General features: G+C 38.9%; 1 protein-coding gene across 2 annotated transcripts; it reads left to right on the top strand.

Annotated features, from left to right (window-relative positions):
- Positions 1-109: 109 nt before the first annotated feature.
- LOC134541108 (protein saal1) lies at positions 110-17873 on the top strand. Of its 2 annotated transcripts, none has more exons than XM_063384276.1 (9): positions 110-437; positions 810-951; positions 3859-4017; positions 6281-6466; positions 8464-8656; positions 9385-9477; positions 11133-11282; positions 13555-13746; positions 16825-17873. In XM_063384276.1, coding segments are annotated over exons 1-9 (1407 nt in total). In that variant the 5' UTR covers positions 110-435; the 3' UTR covers positions 17115-17873. The 2 variants fall into 2 exon arrangements, with proteins under 2 accessions (XP_063240346.1, XP_063240347.1); XM_063384277.1 differs by having other exon boundaries at positions 136-437; positions 13555-13795; positions 16825-16913.
- Positions 17874-19557: the final 1684 nt, after the last annotated feature.

The following is a 19557-nucleotide window of genomic DNA, read 5'->3' as shown; positions in this document are numbered from 1 at the left end:
TATTTGGTTAGGATAGCTACATTAAAGATACGGAAAAAGAAAAGCTAGCATTAACTTCGGGGAACTTCGGGTTGTGTCTCTCTCGTCTGTGAAAAGAAGGCTTCCCACCGGGCTTACTGACCATAGAAGGTGCGACGTTAAGTTAAGGCGTCATGACTATAATGCCTTATTGTTATTATGAGGGTCAAAATGAGATGCGTAATCGACGAACTGTGAGCCAGATAATTAACGAATAGTTTTTTAAAAAAATATAGTGCGTAGTCGGACACCAAGTGTATTTGTTCTACGTTGTCTTCCTTCGAGCATTGTCAGAATATTGTGCAGTCTATGGAAAATTTAATGCTTGTTATTGTATAATGTTTTTCACTTATAATGTTTTGAAGTTCGCACGGAACACAATACTTATTTGTTAATGCTTAAGATGCTTTAGCAGAAATGTAAGTATTTGCCCTAAGACTGTAGGAATCAAACGGTACAAAATGCTTGCGGGATTATTTAGATGCACAATGCTGCCACAACAGATTATTAAAATATCATTGAATGGTAGTTGGGGAGTGTAAGGGCTTCTATAAAATAAATTATGAGAATTTTTTTATTTTAGAGTGAAAAGCTTTGTGTAACATAATAATTAGGCTAATTCCACACTTTTTTTTTTCCTTCAAAGCCCCACTTATGAGTTATTTTTTATCTTGTTGAGATGTTTTAATGGTTCCTTTAACCTAAAAAAAAAAAAAAAAAAAAAATCAGTGTTACACCTATACCGATATAATTTATTTATATTATTCAACAACATTTGCTGTTGCCTTCAGGAACGAAAATGAAACGAGACCGTGCAACCCTACGCTGCCGGTGGAGTTGGTGGGAGAAGCACAGAAGATCAAAGGGGATGCGATCGGTAGCACTTTGTACAGCCAGTGCTGGGTGCTGAAGGTTTTGATGAAACTGACGCAGGTAATGTACCAACACTTAGTGCAAATTTTCTTTGTAATACACTAGAAAAGTGACCGCTGAGAAAAAAAAAATGAGGAAAATAGTTTTTTTGAGTACTACTTGTCCCATAAAAAAAACCTCGTTAAGGGGCCCCGTCTAGTCAGGATTGTATTTGCGTTAGTGAGGCGGATGATGGGTGCGATGCTTGCTAGTATTTATAGCGCGGTGTCTCCTTCAAACAACGAGAGGGTCCGAGTCTTGGCTTAAACTATGTGACTAGAAGCAGGTAGGTACCCCTTTCAATGTGCTGAAATATCTCACCGTAGTGGGTCATAGGAAGCGAGAAAAAGCTCTTGGTAAATATTTTCTTGGGCGGTATTTCCGAAATAAAATGTTAAAAATCCGAAAATACCTTTATTTTATGCTCTTCAACTTCCTCTTTTCATTAAAAGTGGCGGAGGTAAGAAATTCCAAATACTTTAGGAGATATCGAATTTTTAAATTTCATCTTATGTAGTTGAGCGGTATTTGCGAAAATAAATGTTAAAAATCCGAAAATACCTATATCATATGCTCTTCAACTTCCTCTTTTCATTAAAAGCGGCGGAGATAAGAAATTCCAAATACTTTAGGAGATATCGAATTTTTTAATTTTGCAATACAAGACCTGTGGAACCATTCGAGCGGCGCCATTTTTGTTATTTTGCCGTGTGTTCGTGAATACGTGAATCGTGAATGCGTAATTAATAAAATGGTTGATTAGGTCAGGTCAGTTACATTATTAATACTTTCAAACTAAGCCGTCATTAAAAATTATTTTGTGAATTAATTGTAATGGCTGTTTAGTTTTAAAATATTTATAATGTAACTGACCTGACCAAACAAACCCGGACAGAGGGTGAACAGTAAACTAAAATGGTCGATTAGGTCAGGTCAGTTACATTATAAATACTTTCAAACTAAGGTGAATTTAAAAATAATGTGAATTAATTTTAATTATTCTTTAGTTTTAAATTATTTATAATGTAACTGACCTTACCTAACAAACCCGTAACAAAGGATGTACAGTAACAACTCACGTAAATTTTTTTGTTACTTATTACTTGCGCAACAATATCAAAATAACAAATAAGACTTTAAAATTAGAAACGTTAAAAACTCACCTAAGTTGGAGGCGGTAATTAAACACAGTTTTAAACAATAATTGAACTAAATAATCACGTATTAGTTCATTTGAATTCTGGCCTATCATGAACAATCACGTGACATCATTATCCAATAAAAAAAAATAGATACTCGTACGTAAACAAGAAACAATGGTGCACGCACGCCACAGGAATGCGCTGGTTTTGTGCTGAAATTTAAAAATTCGATATCTCCTAAAGTATTTGGAATTTCTAATCTCCGCCGCTTTTAATGAAAAGAGGAATTTGAAGAGCATATAATAAAGGTATTTTCGGATTTTTAACATTTTTTTTCGCAAATACCACTCAACTACATATGAAGAAATTAAAAAATTCGATATCTCCTAAAGTATTTGGAATTTCTAATCTCCGCCGATTTTAATGAAAAGAGGAAGTTGAAGAGCATAAAATAAAGGTATTTTCGGATTTTTAACATTTTTTTCCGCAAATACCGCTCAACTACATATGAAGAAATTTAAAAATTCGATATCTCCTAAAGTATTTGGAATTTATAATCTCCGCCGATTTTAATGAAAAGAGGAAGTTGAAGAGCATAAAATAAAGGTATTTTCGGATTTTTAACATTTTTTTTTCGCAAATACCGCTCAACTACATATGAAGAAATTTAAAAATTCGATATCTCCTAAAGTATTTGGAATTTCTAATCTCCGCCGATTTTAATGAAAAGAGGAAGTTGAAGAGCATAAAATAAAGGTATTTTCGGATTTTTAACATTTTTTTTTCGGATATACGGCCCAAGTAAATATTTACCAAGCTCTTTAAAAATTTTAAGAGTATGAGTTTGAGTGATATTTTTTTTTCATGAATTGTTGATCAAGTCAGCAGCGCGTTGCATTGGTTAAGCACATTATCTAGCGTTCTGCCAGTTCGATGCATAGTTTCCTGCCTGAGACAGGTTCTACGCGGATGGAACGAGGCTGACACTCATACGAGCAGGTACAGCTGTCGTATTTTGGATCCGGCTTCATTTTGTCATTTACTTTAAAAGTTCTCAATTTCCAATTACATATTCAAGTGCCCTTAAAGAGTCCATATCTTCACCCTGTGGTCCTTAAAATGCTTTAATTTAGATTAACTGTCACAGTTAACAGAGAAATTGTGACGTGTGGCCAAAGTACTTGAAATGGGAGAAGGCCCATCTTGGAGACAGAAATTGCTTGCGTCTGGATTTCGAAAGACAGTTGCGGAAACACCAGTTAAATCACACTAAGTCATAAATTAACCTAATGAACCCGTAGCAGTCGTGGAAGAGCATATAGAAATTAACTTATTTTCAGTGTTCACTGTTGTTGCTGATTTTGTTGTTCGTCCTGTCAACTAGGATTAATTACAAAAAGAAAATTATTAAAAAAAACCCCGCAATTTGCAATAGTAAGATCAATATGTTCTACTTAAAAAAAATGTTTGGTTTGTAAATATATCCTAGATATTTTTGTTGCAATTTTTTTTCAATGGCTTGTCAAAAAAAATTTTTTTTTCCTAATCCCCGACACAATCAAGACTAGCAACGTCTGCAGTAGTCAGCATGCATACTTGACATTTTTTCACAGTGTTAATTTTCATTTTTTGTTATGTGTATTTTTTTTTCTTTTCAATCGCACACTTCGAAAGAAGTCTGGGAATGGTATTGAGCGGACTTGTGTGCAGTGCGAACAGAGGAGTGCAGCACTGAGGGAAGTGAAGCAATGATCTCGAGAGGGTGTGACTGTTTGTTTGGCCGCAGCTGTCCGGCGGGGAAGCGCTGGGCGAGGAGCTGGAGGGGGAACTCTGCCTGCTGTGGGACATGACCGTGGAGGAGGACGTCGTGTGGTTCCTCGTGCGGAACGACGTGCTGGACATCATCGCCTTCATCCTGCGCAAGGATCAGGAGCCCAGGCTGATGGTGGGTCGGTGCGCGTCGGTCATCATCATCATCGTCATCATCATTGTCATCATCATCGTCATCATTATCATCATCATCATTGTCATCACCATCATCATACCATCATTGTCACCATCACCATCATCATTGTCATCATCGTCGTCATCATCATCATCATTGTCATCATCACCATCATCATCATCATCATCATCATCATCACCACCACCACCACCACCACCATCAACATCGTTAAGTTCTTCCGACCTGCGGGCGGGTCAGTCCAAAAAGTGAAATGCCTCCATCTTCCTCTATCCCTCCACCGTTCCTCATCCTTCACTCTGAACCATTCCTTCTCCTCTCTCCTGCACTCATTTAACTATCTGCAGTTGCTGTTCCCACCTCCTCCGTAGGGCCTTCTTCCCGTGTACTTCAACTCCTTTTTCTAGGAAGCCTCTCTTTTTCTCGTTTTCTGCACACGGCAACACAGTCTCATTCTTGCTTTTTCAATGATCTTTCACATAATCATCACATTGTTATCTTAGGTCATCAAAATTGGGGAAAAAATATCCTCGCATAAAAATCACACTATGTTTGTTTGGCGTACTTTCGTAAAGTATGCGTTTTAATTAAACGTACTTTACGTGAATAGGTTTTGTTTTTATGAATAACTTCACCTCAACAAAAAGGCTTTTTTTTCCCCGTAAAAGTCGTGTCCTACTTTTCAGACTTGATTTTAGTGTAAAATATGTGGCAATAATGCAAAAAAAAAATGCAAGTCCTGTACTTCGGCTCTTGCTTGCACTGTCTCATTTCTGATCTTGTTTCGCCTCGTAGCTGCCAACACACTCCTCGTAAACTTCATTCCTATTGCTCTGATCTCCCCAGCATCTCTCTTGTCTGCAGCCCAAGTCTGCTGTCGTCAATACATGCCTTTTTTTTTGACTTAGTGTGTGAAATGAAATGAATTAGGATTAACTTAGCATCGACATCAAAGCTGCTAGAGACGATGAAAGGAGTTGTGAAGAAGCATTGACGGAGTGATTGATTGGGTGAATGTTATTTCTCGGGGAAAACCCACTGTACTGCTTCAACATTAACGTCTCTTTCCATTGGGCCGTGGTAGGGAAAAGAATTTAGGTTTTTTTTTCCTGGACAATTTCGTTTTTAAAACAGGAGATTTTGGTGCTATTATTTTTTTTATTTTTATATTTTGTCTTAATTCGTTTTAAAAAAAAGTGTATTTTCCAACAAATATGAAACTAAAATATTTCTTAATATTTATTTGACCAAACTAGTCTCATTTTGATTGACATCTGATGCCTTTTTTTTTACTGTAAAATCATCAGTAATAAGAATGTCTAGAACAGAACTACTCCAAAAAAATGAAATTAAAATATTCTGCAAATTTTGTGTGTTTGAAAACAATGTGCCATTTTTAATTTAAAAAAATGTGTTAATAATCTAAGAGATGCAAGACCAAATAATAAATTTTTATTTTTTATTTTTTGTTCTGTCTAGGCCATACATTCTGTTACAAAGTTCGTACTTAAAATAATCACATCCAATTAATTAACAATGAAAAACGATTATTGTAATTTATTGGAGTTGAATTTTGTCAAAAATTGTGTATCAATTTTTATGTTTTTAGTTAAGTTTCGGTGCTAAATGGTGCATTAACTTGCACTCCGGTGTCATGTGTTGTATTAATGTGTTTTGCGGTGTTATATTGGTTTTATCGCAATTCACCGCATTATTGGTATGCCGTGAAGGTCTGGAAGCCAGTTACAAATGCTTAAAAATAAAAAATCGTGTGTGACCGGGAGTAAATGTGGAACGTGGCTGAGCAACCAATGAACAGCTGGCGTCAAACGTGATTACGCACGTGCTTGTGGTTTCTGAACCCAGCTCCTGTTTAGTGTAAATAGTGCAGTGCTTGAAGAGAAGAACAAAACTGTCACGTCGGCCAGCCTTGCCTGAAAGTCGAAGAATTTTTCGGTTTTAGCAGGTGGTCCACCCGGCGCCCGGAAGAGACGTGATTTCTACAGTCAGTTGTTTTGTTGTTGTTGTTACCTGATGGTAGTGAAAACGTGTCATGTCGTCGCAGTGCAATCCAATTAAAATTGCGAAATCGTTGGTGGTTTGTTTGGAGTAATGCGCGCTGTATCGTTGGTGAACAAACAGCTCCCGAGAATTAACGTGAATTCCGCAGCTCTCTCTTCTCGTACTTTTCGGGTTGCTAGCCATCGAACTCAGCCTCAATTTTTTTTTTTGGTTCCGACTGTAGGAGATCCTGGTGGGCATGCTTGCCAACCTGTGCGTGGTGGAGGGGGCGTGTCGCCGGGCCGTGCGCTCGCCCGCCGTGCGCGAGCTGGCGGCGAGGACGCTCTTCTGCACGGACAGCCTCACGCTGGTCCAGCTCATGAGGCTGTACACCACCTGCCTCCAGCGGCTCCGTGCGGACGCCGGTCAGGTGCGTGCGTGCGTGCGTGTCTCGTCTCTCTCCCGCGTACTTTACCCTCTCTCTGTGTTTTTTCTCTTTTCTCTCTTGTCTCTTCTTTCTCTTTATACTCTCTTCTTTCCCTTTTTGTTCTCACTTATCACACTCTTTGGTGCGTGTGTGTGTCTCCTGTCTCTCTCGTACTCATACTTTACTCTCGTGTTCTGTTTTACTCTTTTCTCTCTTCTCTCTTCTCTCTTCTCTCTTCTTTCTCTTTTTACTCTCTTCTTTCCCTTTTTGTTCTCACTTATCACTCTCTTTGGTGCGTGTGTGTGTCTCCTGTCTCTCTATCTCTCGTACTCGTACTTTACTCTCGCTCTCTCTGTTTTTTCTCTTTTCTCTCGTCTCTCTTCTTTCTCTTTTTACTCTCTTCTTTCCCTTTTTGTTCTTACTTATCACTCTCTTTTCTCTCTCTTTTCTCTCTCCTATCTTTTCTCACCTTTCTCTCTATCTACTCTTTTTTCTCTCTTCTTTCTCTTTTTGTTCTCACTTATCACTCTCTTCCCTCTTTTCTCTTTCCTCGATCTTCACTCTCCCTCTTTTCTCACCTGTGTTTCTTTTCTCTCATCTCTCTTTTCTCTCCTCTTCTCTCTACTTGCTCTCCCTTCTCTTCTGTCCATCTTCTCTCTTTTGTCTCTTTTTTTCCTTCTTTTCTCTCTCGCTTCTCTCTCTCTCTCTCTCCCCTTCCCCCCATCTACTGACCTCTTTATTGTTAGTCAGAATTTCCCTACAGGGTTTTAAAAAAAAAATACTATCTTTATGCAAGTTGTTGCAGTCACTATCGTGACTTCATTCTTCCATCACCCAGACTTTGAAAGCGTAGGTACTCTATAAAACTGTGAGTTTCTGTTTTTGAAATGGACCAGTTCTGGGGATTTTGGAGCTTAGATTTTATTTATTTATTTATTTTAGATATTGGCAAAATGCCTAAATTGTTGAAAAATAATTAGTTGTCCAAATTTTACATTTTTTTTCATGGTAAGTCAGGGAAATTTTATTACAGATTTTTGTGAACATCCTCTATTTTTTAATTGTTAGTTTTGTCGCATTTGCTGAAGCATGGTTGAGCGACAAGTTGAATTTTTCCTCTGACATACGTGACTGAACGTGGGTATTTTATAGTTGTCTAAATTTTTGAAGTGAAAACTTCCTTAGCCACGTTGAGCGATTTTTGGTAGGGGCAAAACTTATGGGTTCGCGTCACCGACATGCTAGTGACGTGTTGCGCCAGACTGGCGAATCGCAGCGGCCTGTGTACATGTATACGCATGCATTCACTAATACATTATATATACTCGACTGTATCATGTGCGTGTTGGACTCTTTTTTTGGATGGGTGAAATCTTGTGAGTTTGCATCACCGACATGGCTGTAGTAGCAGTAAGTGAAGTTAATTTGACCACGTGAATACATGACCTAGGTCTGACATCGCTGGTAAGTCATTGCTAGGTAATGAATTTTTACGTAATCTTGACATACCACAGTCATCTGTTGTTACTAAAAAATGATGGCAGGTTAAATGATATCATGCTGACATCGTACTGATATAATAAAAAAAAAAATCATTTTCTTACGTACATTTGATGTAAAAATGATGTCATATTACTAGAGACCGGAAAAATTCGCGGATTCATTTCGAGGTAGGCTAGACTCCAAACTCGTTCACCTTCATTCTGATTCGGTGATTGGACCACCGTTTACCTGAAGGTCTCATAAGCAAGTGGAAAACCTTCAACAAAAGAAGAATCAAATCACAAGCATCCCAGGTAACACGTGTGACGGGTCATTATCCAATGAGCAGGTGCAATTTGTCCAAGTGCGTAGAGGATCGTGAAGTCTATCCTAGAGGTCATTTAAACAGCGAATTTTTTCCAGTCTCTACATGTTACGCATTTAAAAACAAAGTTTATAAGTTTTAACTTCTGTTGACAAGTCCCCAACGACTGGCTAATTTTTTTTTTCTCCCCCAGGATGAGCACCGGGAATCGTCTGTAAACGGCGACTCGGGGCGAGATTGTTCCGACGCGCAGGTCGGCGACCGCTCGGACGGAGCGGAGGCCGACGAAGAACCGTGCGGCGGCGACGAGCAGTTCCTGGAGATGCTCGTGAGCAGCGACAGTTGCCGCAAGCAGATCACCTTCCTGCTGCAGAGCTCCACCAATGGTGGGTGGCGGCGAGCGTTCGTCGTCGCCAGGGGCGCAACAACAACGTGGGGGGGGGGAGGGTATTTTGCAATTTGTTGTGCTTGTCACCAGCTAAACCCGGCGTGTAACTAAACATATGTTTTACGAGTAGGTTTTGTTTCTATGAATAACTCTTTTCGGTTCCATTATTACTTTCGTGCAGGGTGTCCACAGTTAGTACTTTCGTACTATATCTGGTACTTTTATAATTTTTTTGGTGGTCTAGTACATTTACACTCAGATCTAGTACTTTTTTCTTTAATATAATATTACAGTAACTTCAATTTGTTTTATTACAAAGCGTAATTATTTTTAAAAACTATGGAATGTATGTGTGTGTGGTGTGATATTTAAGTTCAAGCTTTGCAATGTCATAATAACTTCCTAAATTGTTGAAAACCATAATAAATTATAATTCAGTACTTTTTTTTCATATCTAGTACTTTTTTCTCGCCTAAGTTGGTACGAAATAATTTTTCCTTGTGGACACCCTGGGTTTTTTAACTAATTGTTCGTGATTATATTTGAACAAATTATTTAAATTAAATTTGCGAAAAACTGTAAATAATATTTGAATATTAAAAAGTATGCAATTTTTCATCAATGTTTCTTATGATGTTATCACGTAAAATTATCGTCCGTAAACCGACTTTACAGACAAACCCCCCCTTTTTTTAAATTTGTTTTATTTTTTTTTTTCTCTCCCAGGAGCACTCCTGTCGTCCATGCTGCACATGCTTGACGAGTTGTACCTCACCGCCGCTGAATGCAAGACTGCAGTTCCTTCGATGTACTCAGCAGGTAGCGTTACTTTCGCACCCTCCGGATACACGTCGGCTGTGAGGCACCCGACTAACTACAGTAGAGTCTCGATAAACTGAGCTCCGACCTGACCGAGGTTCCGTTTCATCCGAGCCGACGTGTAGATGCCGTTCCCTGCAAAGACTGTTCTAAAAATTGGCTCCAGGACCTGGAAAATGATCTAACCTCGTCAGAATCCTTAATGAGACTAACCTCGATGATGCAGTGTACTGGTTTAAGCAAATCACGAAGAGAAGTGAAAGAGTTTACACAGAATAAAAGCTGAGAAAGCATCATCCCGGAAAAATGTTAACCATTGGACCAACAGAAAACCATGATGAATATCTAATTATATTCGTGTTATCTGACATTATGCTTATCCGAGGTTGCTATAGTCCACATTAACTCTGTTAATCGAGACTCTACTTATTTATGTATTATTTTTATTCAGATCACTTTCAAATTGTAGTGTGATACGGTTGGCTACGAACTTAGCAGGTTACTTACAATATTTTATATTGGATTGTGATAAAACAGAAATCTACATAACACCAAAAGGCATATGCCATACAACACCGAAAACCAAGTTAATTAATTCACAGTGAAGCATCCAAATGAAATTTAACCGTGAAGCTAATCAGAATTTTAACAAAACTTAATTCAGATTACAAAACTACAATTTTGTAATATATTAAATTAACTGATATAACTTACTCAGCATGACATTTATTTTTAAATAATTATTTAAATGAATTGAGAAAATTGTAATTTAATTTTTATTAGCTTTACTGTCTTATTTTAGTAGTACCTCATTCTTATATTTGACTTACAAATACTTGTCAGTTAATTTTATTTAGAATAGATCTGCCCTAGACAGGTTCCAAATTTTTTCCCTATTCCAATTTTTTTTTTTAATCGTAAAAGTTATAATACTACATTTTTTGATTAATTAAGTATTAAAAAATATTTCATGTGTCATATTTATTACAAATGAAAAGAAAATTTACTAAAATAAAAACAGCACCAAAATCTCTTGTTTGAAAAATTAAACTGGCTTAAAAAATAAAATAAAAAACTTTTATTTACTTACTAGGAATTTTTATTTTTTTTACTTTGTCATGTTTAAGGAAAAAAATATTAGGTAGCGCATAATTAAACGATATACATGTTTTTTTTATTTTAGTAAGTTTTCTTATATGTTTAAAATCAGTGTATTATTCAGCAAATATGACACTAAAATATTTCGTAGTACTTATTTAGTTAGAAAAAGTGGTTTTATAACTTGGTACGTAGAGAACAGCAAAATTCGCGGATTCGTTCGGTGATAGGCTAGAATTCAAACACATATACCTCTTAGATGATTTTGCTATTGGCTTACCGTTCGTCTGGACGAATCTCAACCAGTTATAAAAACCCTCAAACCAAAGAAGGATCGAATCGCAGGCAAACCAGCTGAGACGACTTAACAAGTCGGCAGCCGATGAACTTGCGTTATTCGCCCAAGTGTACAGGGGTATGTGCAGTCTATCCTGAAGGCCATCGAAATCGCGAATTTTGCAGGTCTCTAGTTATAACTCATCCAGAATGATTGATACGTGATTCTCCCACGGAATGCAAAGTGTCGTCCGTGCACGGTGACTGTCTCCTCTTGCCAGAGATGATCGCCGCCATCGTGGAAGCCCTGAAGGAGCTGAAAGCCGGCGTCCCGGTGCACGGAGACGACGAGACGGCGAGGAAGGCCGTCTTCCAGGCGCTGTCCATCATATCCAACTTCGTGGACAGCGAGCAAGGAGTCACCGCGTTGTGTACGCATCTGCACTGGACTCACCGAAACTAATTTTATCATGATGCCATTGGCGTAGCTGTGCTCATAAAGTTGGGGGGGGGGGGGGGGGGACAAATTATGATTTTGATGTCATGTAAACCCATTCCCCTCTTACTAAGACGGGGAGGTCCGGGGGTCCTCCACCGGAAAATTTTGATTTTAAAAGTGCAAAATAACGCTTTTTAAGCAGTTTTTGTATCTAACCATTGGATACATTGATGTTAAAATCATTATTGTTTCCTTAAGATAAAATTTGAGAGTGAAGAAATTACAAATAAAGTTGGGCAGAATAATATTATAAAATAAAAATATCACGGTCTAGAAAGTTGGGGGGGGGACAGTCCCCTCCACCCAAAAAGTTCAGGGGGACACGTTTCCCCTGTCCCCCCCGCTTCCTACGCCCCTGCATGACACTACTTTTGACATGAACACTTCTTTAAAATTGCTTTCACTGTGGGAGGCAATTAAAAAAAAAAACGAATGACAACAAAATCGGGGATTACATGTTTGGTGTTGCAGCTACATATCTATCATCTCCGTCCAATAATTTAATCACACCACTGGATAGCTAAAGGATCAAAGAATTTGTTACGCTGAGTGAGGACTGTGACGCATCGCGCGCGACGGAGGGGGGAAGCGCAGCCATTTTGAGGTCATTTTTGCTGCGTTTCGAGGATTTCCATTTAGTATAACTTTTGATTCGTAGGAGCTACGACGTTCGTTTGGGTTTCAATTGTCAGCTCTCGTGTAAAATAGTTACTACAGTGAATATATATGGTGCTAAAATAAAAAAATAGTGTATTTAATATTTTGTAAAGAAAATATTACCTGTCACGTACACGTATTCACGTACAACACACGGCCGTGTCCATGACACAGCCACACCCCATTTTTTGTTTTGTTTTACTTCTTGTACTCTAAAAATTGAGTGTGACATACAAACTGTGGCATTGGCGATTTGCATAATTTTATTCAAATTTTAAGACACAATATTTGTCCTGATTTTTAGCACTCCAAAAAAAGACATGGAATGTGTATTACAATAAATAATATATATAATTTTTAGAATTTTACTGATTTATTGTGACTTAGCATTTTAAAAAATGGAACGTGTTAATCAACAAATGTCATTTACCATTTGCAGAATTTTACTCCATTTTTAGGGTGCATCTTTTTTTAAGTGACTCCAAAATGAATTGTTTCATTCAATCTATGGCAACTTCCATTAGTAAAATTTTACTTGGTTTTAAGATGCACCTTGTTTGTGACTAGACTTTTAAGCTCAACAAGATTGGAGCACAGTGCATGGTTGAAGACATCCTACATCTACAAAAAAAATTAGTCACATCACAGAAAATTATGAATATTTCTGTTATTTAATGAGGTATATTCATTCAAGACATAGCCTAAATAACAGGAGTTAGTCAACTATTAAACTATTAATCAATGCTCTTTTTAAAATTCAATTTAGACTTTGCCAGGAAGTTTTTTATTTGGAGCTTTGGGTTGTGGTGCAAAGCTTTAAAACATCGGAAGCCTAAGATTCGATTATGAAAATATTTAATTTTTTTTATTTTGTTGTTGTGCATGTTTTGCTTGAATAAAGTCAATTACTTAAATAAAAAAAAATCAAAAGGTGGCACTCAGTTGGCCTTTATGAATGGTCAGTTTTTAATATTATGCATGGTTACTTATTATTATTTTTTATTGGATGGTTAATCAGTTAAAACATTTTAAAACATTAAATGAATTGAAGTAGCTTGGCTTCTGGGGTTGTGGCAGTGTCCTTGGCGAATAATTTCACCGACGTTTCTGGTCGACATTGCAGTCGCCATCATCAGGGAGCAGTTACCTACTAGGTAGGTAACTGCAATGTCGACCGAAACATCGGTGAATTATTCGCCAAGGACGTGGCTACATACAACCCAGAAGCCAAAGCTACTTCAGACGATGGCCGTGAAAGCCTGCGAACATCATTAAATTAATTTTTTTTTTCTTCAATCCTTTGTGTTAATGAACTAAGTGTTTCACACAGGGTCTTGTTTCTTGTGTTCAGGCCGTGGTTGGTAGGTTCGCTCAGGGTCTTTTTTCTTGTGTTCTTGCTGTGGTTGTGTGGTTGGTAGGCTCTTTCAGTGTCTTGTTTCTTGTGTTCTTGCTGTGGTTGTGTGGTCGGCAGGCTCGCTCAGGGTCTTGTTTCTCGTGTTCTCGCCGTGGTTGCGTGGTCTGTATGCTTGGCTGGTCCGTGCCCGCAGGCGAGACGGGGGACGCGCTGGCGAGCTACGTCTGTGCGCGCGTCGACCCGGGGCGCCTGTGCGGCCGGCTGTCCCTCGACTCGGCGCAGTTCGTCACGCGGTGCCTGAACGTGTTCGGGTGCGCGTTCGCGTTGCTGGCCTGCCGGGCGGACCTCGCCGGCTGGGCCGTCTCCCTCCTGGGGCACCTCGCGGGTGAGACCCCGACCGCCCACACTCTCCCCCGCTGACGAGCTTTTTGAAGGCAGGCTACTTTATATGCAGCTTACATTACTCCTGAAGGAGGGTTCACAGTTAGATGATGGTGTGGTCAGGGGATAGGAGGGATCAGGAAACCCAGTGAAAAGGGAAATGGAAAGTAGATGGTGCGGGGGGGGGGGGGGGGAGTTTGAGGAAGGAGCAAGCACCTAATTTCCGACTCCACCAGAGGCCTTCCTCGTGCGATATACGCCCCTACGAGTGCACGCGACCCCCCGCGTGAGAGAGTGTACAGCGGGGATGATAAAATTTATGAAAGCTACGAGCACCTTCCTTCAGACCACCCGTGCTTTATCTTTCAGCAAGGGCACCGCCGAGATGGCTCGTCCTCACTTCAGCACGGCCTTCCCCCCCCCCCCCCCCCCATACACCCCTCATCCACTGCCCACCCAGCAATCACCGCTGCGCAGATGGTCTAAGCAGCGGGTTTCGAAACACCGTGTAACATCCGTCTGTACTTCGCAGCCATGAGGCCCCGTTGTACACGGTGTCCATAAAACAATGTCCCACTTTCGATAGTATATTATAACAGTTTAATTTAATTTCACATGATGATTTCAGTTCCGTTAAAAAAAAAAAAATACAGTATACTGTAGTATTTATAAAAAAAAAATGGTGGTTGTCTGTAAAGTCGGTTTACGGACGATAATTTTACATGATAACGTCATGAGAAAACTATGAAAAAATTGCATACAAACCACATTAACTTTTCACTTCACTTTATAAACAGTTGACAGAACAGTTCGCGTGTAGGTTGTGTGCTGCCGCTGTCTCTCTTCTACTCGGACGCATCGGCCGATGGAGTGGGAGAGAGATAGATGCGTCACAAGCCGATCGTGCCCTCTTTATCGCTTGTTCCGCGCTCTCGCTTGCACGCTCGGCTCAGGCGGAACGTGACAATGAGTCGTGCTTTTTCCGTGCGTGCAGCCGGCGTTCATCGATTCGTAAGACATTATCACGTCAAAAAAAAAAAGTGGCCCCTTAGTACAACGTGACTATAAAACAAAAAAATAGGAGAGAGGAAGGAGTGAAGGAGGTGGGGAAAACGCCATAACCGCCCTTCCAAAAAGACTGCCACTGGAGTCACCTTGATGGGGAGGGGGAGTGCTCCGGCCACTCCCAACACCACGACCTCATGACCAAAAAAGAAATACGATGTGGCTGTGAGGTGACGTAACTTTTCGATCCACAGAAGTTTACAGTTTACGAAAGTTTTGGCTTGTGCCAGGTTAATGGGTTAGTTCATCTGTAAACTGTAACTTGATTGGCAAAAACTATATCACCTCGGTTTAAGGATCGTAAGGCAAGGGTATTGCATCAAGCAGTGTTCAATTTGAAATGTATTTTTTAAGGCCCCTGTCTACCTGCGAACACACACATGTTGCGCTGAGCTTCAGGAGAAACAACACAATTTGAAAACTACTGAAGTTTTTCGAGTGGGGTTTGTTTACGAAAAGCATTTAAGAATTTGCTGAGGGCCGAAACGTAGTTTTCTTTTCCGGATTAAGTTTTTAAACTGTACTTTTAGAAGAGTTGAAATGGCTAAAGGGCGTGTTTTGAGAGTAATTTTTAGGCATGAAAAAACTAGTACAGATTCTTGAAAGCACTTAAGGGACTATAATTCAATAAAAATGATTTAATTTTATTCATAAAAGTATGCAATCATTTCATTAATGTTTTGTTATGACATCACGTTAAACTATCATCTGTAAACCGACTTTACAGACAACCAATTTTTGTTATATTGTTTATATAACCGACTTCAGCTAAATAACGGTTTATAAACTATTAATAATAATAATAATAATAACTATAATAAATCTGTAAATGCACAAGTGTGGATTTCACAGGCATCTAAATTTGGTCAAAAAAAAAGACTATTAATAATGTTATTTTGCAAGAGAGAAAAAAAAACCTTCCCTTACTTTTAATGGAGAAAGAAGATATTTCCTTCTATGCTAATAAAATTTTTTTCCCCCCAATCTTTCTTAATGTTCAGCAGTTAATATTGCAGCCATTATTAGTGACTAATTAAAAAAAAACTGCAAAATGAAAGAGGATTTTGCATAGTTTTTTCCCCCCTTGATTTTAACTTTCCGTAGTTTGTTTGCAAAAAAACTATAATTTTAGCACATCAAAGATAATTATGCATAGAATTATTTCGAATCATATTGTGTTTTTTTTATATGAATATCATGATTACTCAATCTAAAGTTTAAAATTTATTTCTCTTGAAAATATAGTAATATACAAAATGTAACAGATTAAAAATAATATATGTAGTACAGGAAATGTAACTTAAGCAAATACAGTCAAACCTCAATAATGCAAACCTTAAAGGTCCATAATTTTGTCACTTTGCTATAGCGAGGTGGGTTTAATCATACTATTACAAAATTTAATCATAATTTTTATAAACTTTCTAAATCAAATTCAAAATATTTTTCTAGTTTATTACATGCATAATACACCTAAAAAAATTGAATAAGCTACAAGAAAAGATGCACATAATTTTATACAGTGCCATACGTACTTCATTTTATTGATTGTAAAATACAATTTTAGGATGGCTATACCTATGGCTTACATAAAAATATTTTTGTACTTTACAACTCTTTAAAGGATTTAAGACAGAAAGTTAAGCAGAGGTTTAGAAATTATCATCAAAAAGAAATATTGCCATTATTTCTGAAGAATAAAATTTCTATACTTTTTTTTACCCAACCAATACGGAAACAAAGCAATGGCATCAGTATTATTTTAGATGTAACTTCACATTGTTTCTTTACATTATTCTCTGGTATTTGTATTAATCATTTTTTACTTAATTAAATTGTTTACCTATGGGACAAAAAAACAACTTGGTATTACATAATAACCCTACTTTAGTAATAAAAAAATTACTCCTATTTAGTTTTTAGGGAATGTGAAAACACTTTGTATTGATGAAAGTTTTTTTATTAACAGGGTTTTTATTAATGTGGTTTCACTGTAATGTTTGGTTTGTTATTACAGAGAAAGTGACAGACAAGCAAACATCATTGTGTGGTGAAGACGGGTTCGAAGCCAAGGACAAAGAAGAGGAAGAGAGACATTTCGACAGCGAAGAGCTCAAATCGGCAGTTGAGAATTTTTGTGTCTTTGTAGTAAAGTGTTTATCGGGAGGTTCGGATAAAGTGAAATGGCGTGGAATAGAAGAAACACTTAGAGGAAGGTGTAAGCAAGAACATTTGGATTTTCTTGAATGCGTTCTCCGAAAACATGGATTTGAAGACGAGGCTTTTTTTTGCACTGAAAATACTTGATGTGATACTAAGAAATGTCATGTGTGATAATATATTACGAATAAGAAATATCATTGTTTACATTAAGGAAAACTTTATGTCATATGTCAGATGGTAACATAATTATGGTTTTACTTTCTTGTGCGTCTGTTAGAAGGTGTTGTTATTATAATAAATTTTATAAAGTATTTTTTATTGAAAAGTGTCTACTCGTGAGATGAATGTGCTGCTCTTTTTCCAAACTTTCCTTCTATCTTTGTTAATGTGAGTTTTCATGAAAAACTTACCAATGTGAATGTAATATAATAAAATTACAGGTAAAATGTACTAAAATATTATCACTACAGACCCGGAAATTTCTTGAGTAGCAAGTCTTAAAATTTTTGAGTGACTGACACCAAAATGTTTGGATAAATTGAAAAAATTCTTAAATAAAAAATACATTACTGTGTTTAAAAAGACATCCATACTATTTTAAGGGCCATGGAAATTTATACAAATTAGTACTTTTAATAAAAATATGTTAATCCCATTTATATTATATTTATTTTTATTTGTAACATGACTATCAACAGTTACGGCTAGTTAACATGTTAGACTTACAAATTATTTTTAGATAAGCTAATTTTACATTGTATCAAATAAAGCAAGAAGGTATTCACATCCTTTAAATAATGAGTGCACCCTTTGTCTTGTAAAAACCTACCCCAACCCAACATGTCAGAATACTGAAAATTTTATGCAAGAAGCATGATGCAAGTATTTCTGATTCTGGCCACCAGATATCACCACATGTTATGTATGTGTGTGTGTGTGTGTGTATATGTATGTATATATATATATATATTTATTTATTTATTTATTTATTTATTTATTTTCATGCTGTTACACAGATCAGCTCTGCGTAACTTAAACATATTCTGAGACGTTGCCCCTGCCTCTCCTCTCAATACCTCCTGTAGTACAGGCGCGCGCGCGCCTTCGATTTCGGCGCGCAAGATGGCAAGCCTTCGGACCCGCTCGGCTCCGATCGGCTTCACGGGCTGCGCACCGGAACTTCTGGTGAGCCGAGCTTCCGCCGTGGGCTTCCAGACTGCTCTTCCGTGTGATCGGCCGGGGCCCAGCGGACTATAAATATGGCTCGCGCCTGTGGATCTTCAGATGTTATGTTCTCAGGGGTTCGTAGGAGCGGCTCGCACAGCTTTACACTACACGCCACACCCGAGTTTAACTAGGTCACTTGAAATTACAGCACACAGACAAGCCTCTAATGCACACCAACACGACATTACATCACGCCAGTTGGCCGATCTAACTGGTGGGGAGCTTCACTCTCCCGCCGAATTAGGTACACGTAACTTTTATAGCATTACACAACCTACCAGCGCACACACAGGCCCGTGTGCCAAATTTATCCCACAAGACACGCACCCCCGCCGTCGATTCAAATGATTCTTCACCAGTGTGGGGTGCGCCTGATTTACTATGCACTTAGCGAGTTACAGAAACTTCGGTTTCTGGCCTCGCCCACGCTTACTGCCCTGGATGGCAATATGATGAATCGGCGGCGGCGGATCTTCAGTCATTCGTTGGCTCAACTCGGCTGCGTGTACTTGCGGTGACCACGACCCGCACCAAGCCCTCTCCTTGTGCCCGCTTGCCCTCTGGACCAAGATACTCGTCGTCCGGCTGTGGGAGTCGCTCATCCTGCCCATCTTGATGTACGGCGCCGTCGTCTGGGCGTACGTGCTGGAGTACTGCAAGCGGCCCGTCTACTCCGGCTACAACCATGGCCTCTGCACCGTCCTCGGCTGGCTGCTGCATACTGCAGTCCGCCATCTACCGACTGGGGAATGTGCCCTCCCCGCAGGAGCGGGTTCGACTGCTTGCTGCCTCTTTCTTCCGGAAGAACCGCCGGCATACCAACCCGGTGATTGCGGCCATCGGCGATCATGACGTCGCGGCACCCCGTGCTCATCGCCGCATTCGTTATATTCTGCTGCAAGATCCCCTGACCTTCGTGAAGAACCAAGGCCTGTCCTCCCCGCATTGGCATGACTTTGCCTGCTCCCCTTCTAACGTGAAGATTCTTTCCCCTCGTGGCTTCTTGCTGACCGCCCTACCTGTTCATCAGCACCGGTTCTTCTCTTGCTCCGCGCCGATTTCTTTCTTTTGTTAGCGAAACGTCATTTTGTTTGCTTTTGCTGCCCCTCCACCATGAGCTGCGGGCTGGGTTTTCCAATTTTTCCTAGCATCTTATACCTTTGCTGGTACTTCCTTATTTTTTATCCTTTTGCTTTCTTTTCCTCCGCTCGTAGTAGTGTTTACGAAAGAGCACCATGAGCTGGAGCATTTGAACCCAACTGTTGGTGGTGGGATTGTGTAATTTACATGAGTGAGTATCTTGCTCAATAGATGATACTTGACTTGTCCAAACTATATAAAAAAAAAAAGACCCGCACCA

Source organism: Bacillus rossius, chromosome 18 (genome assembly GCF_032445375.1).
Source record: "Bacillus rossius redtenbacheri isolate Brsri chromosome 18, Brsri_v3, whole genome shotgun sequence".
NCBI classification, from domain to species: domain Eukaryota; kingdom Metazoa; phylum Arthropoda; class Insecta; order Phasmatodea; family Bacillidae; genus Bacillus; species Bacillus rossius.
Note: the sequence above shows the minus strand (reverse complement) of the source record. Positions and strands in the feature narration are given on the sequence as shown.

Coding starts and splice junctions, on each gene's coding strand:
- LOC134541108 (XM_063384276.1), top strand. Junction 6,467..8,463: donor TCCGTGCGGACGCCGGTCAG/GTGCGTGCGTGC, acceptor TTTCTCCCCCAG/GATGAGCACCGGGAATCGTC. Junction 13,747..16,824: donor CCTCCTGGGGCACCTCGCGG/GTGAGACCCCGA, acceptor TTGTTATTACAG/AGAAAGTGACAGACAAGCAA.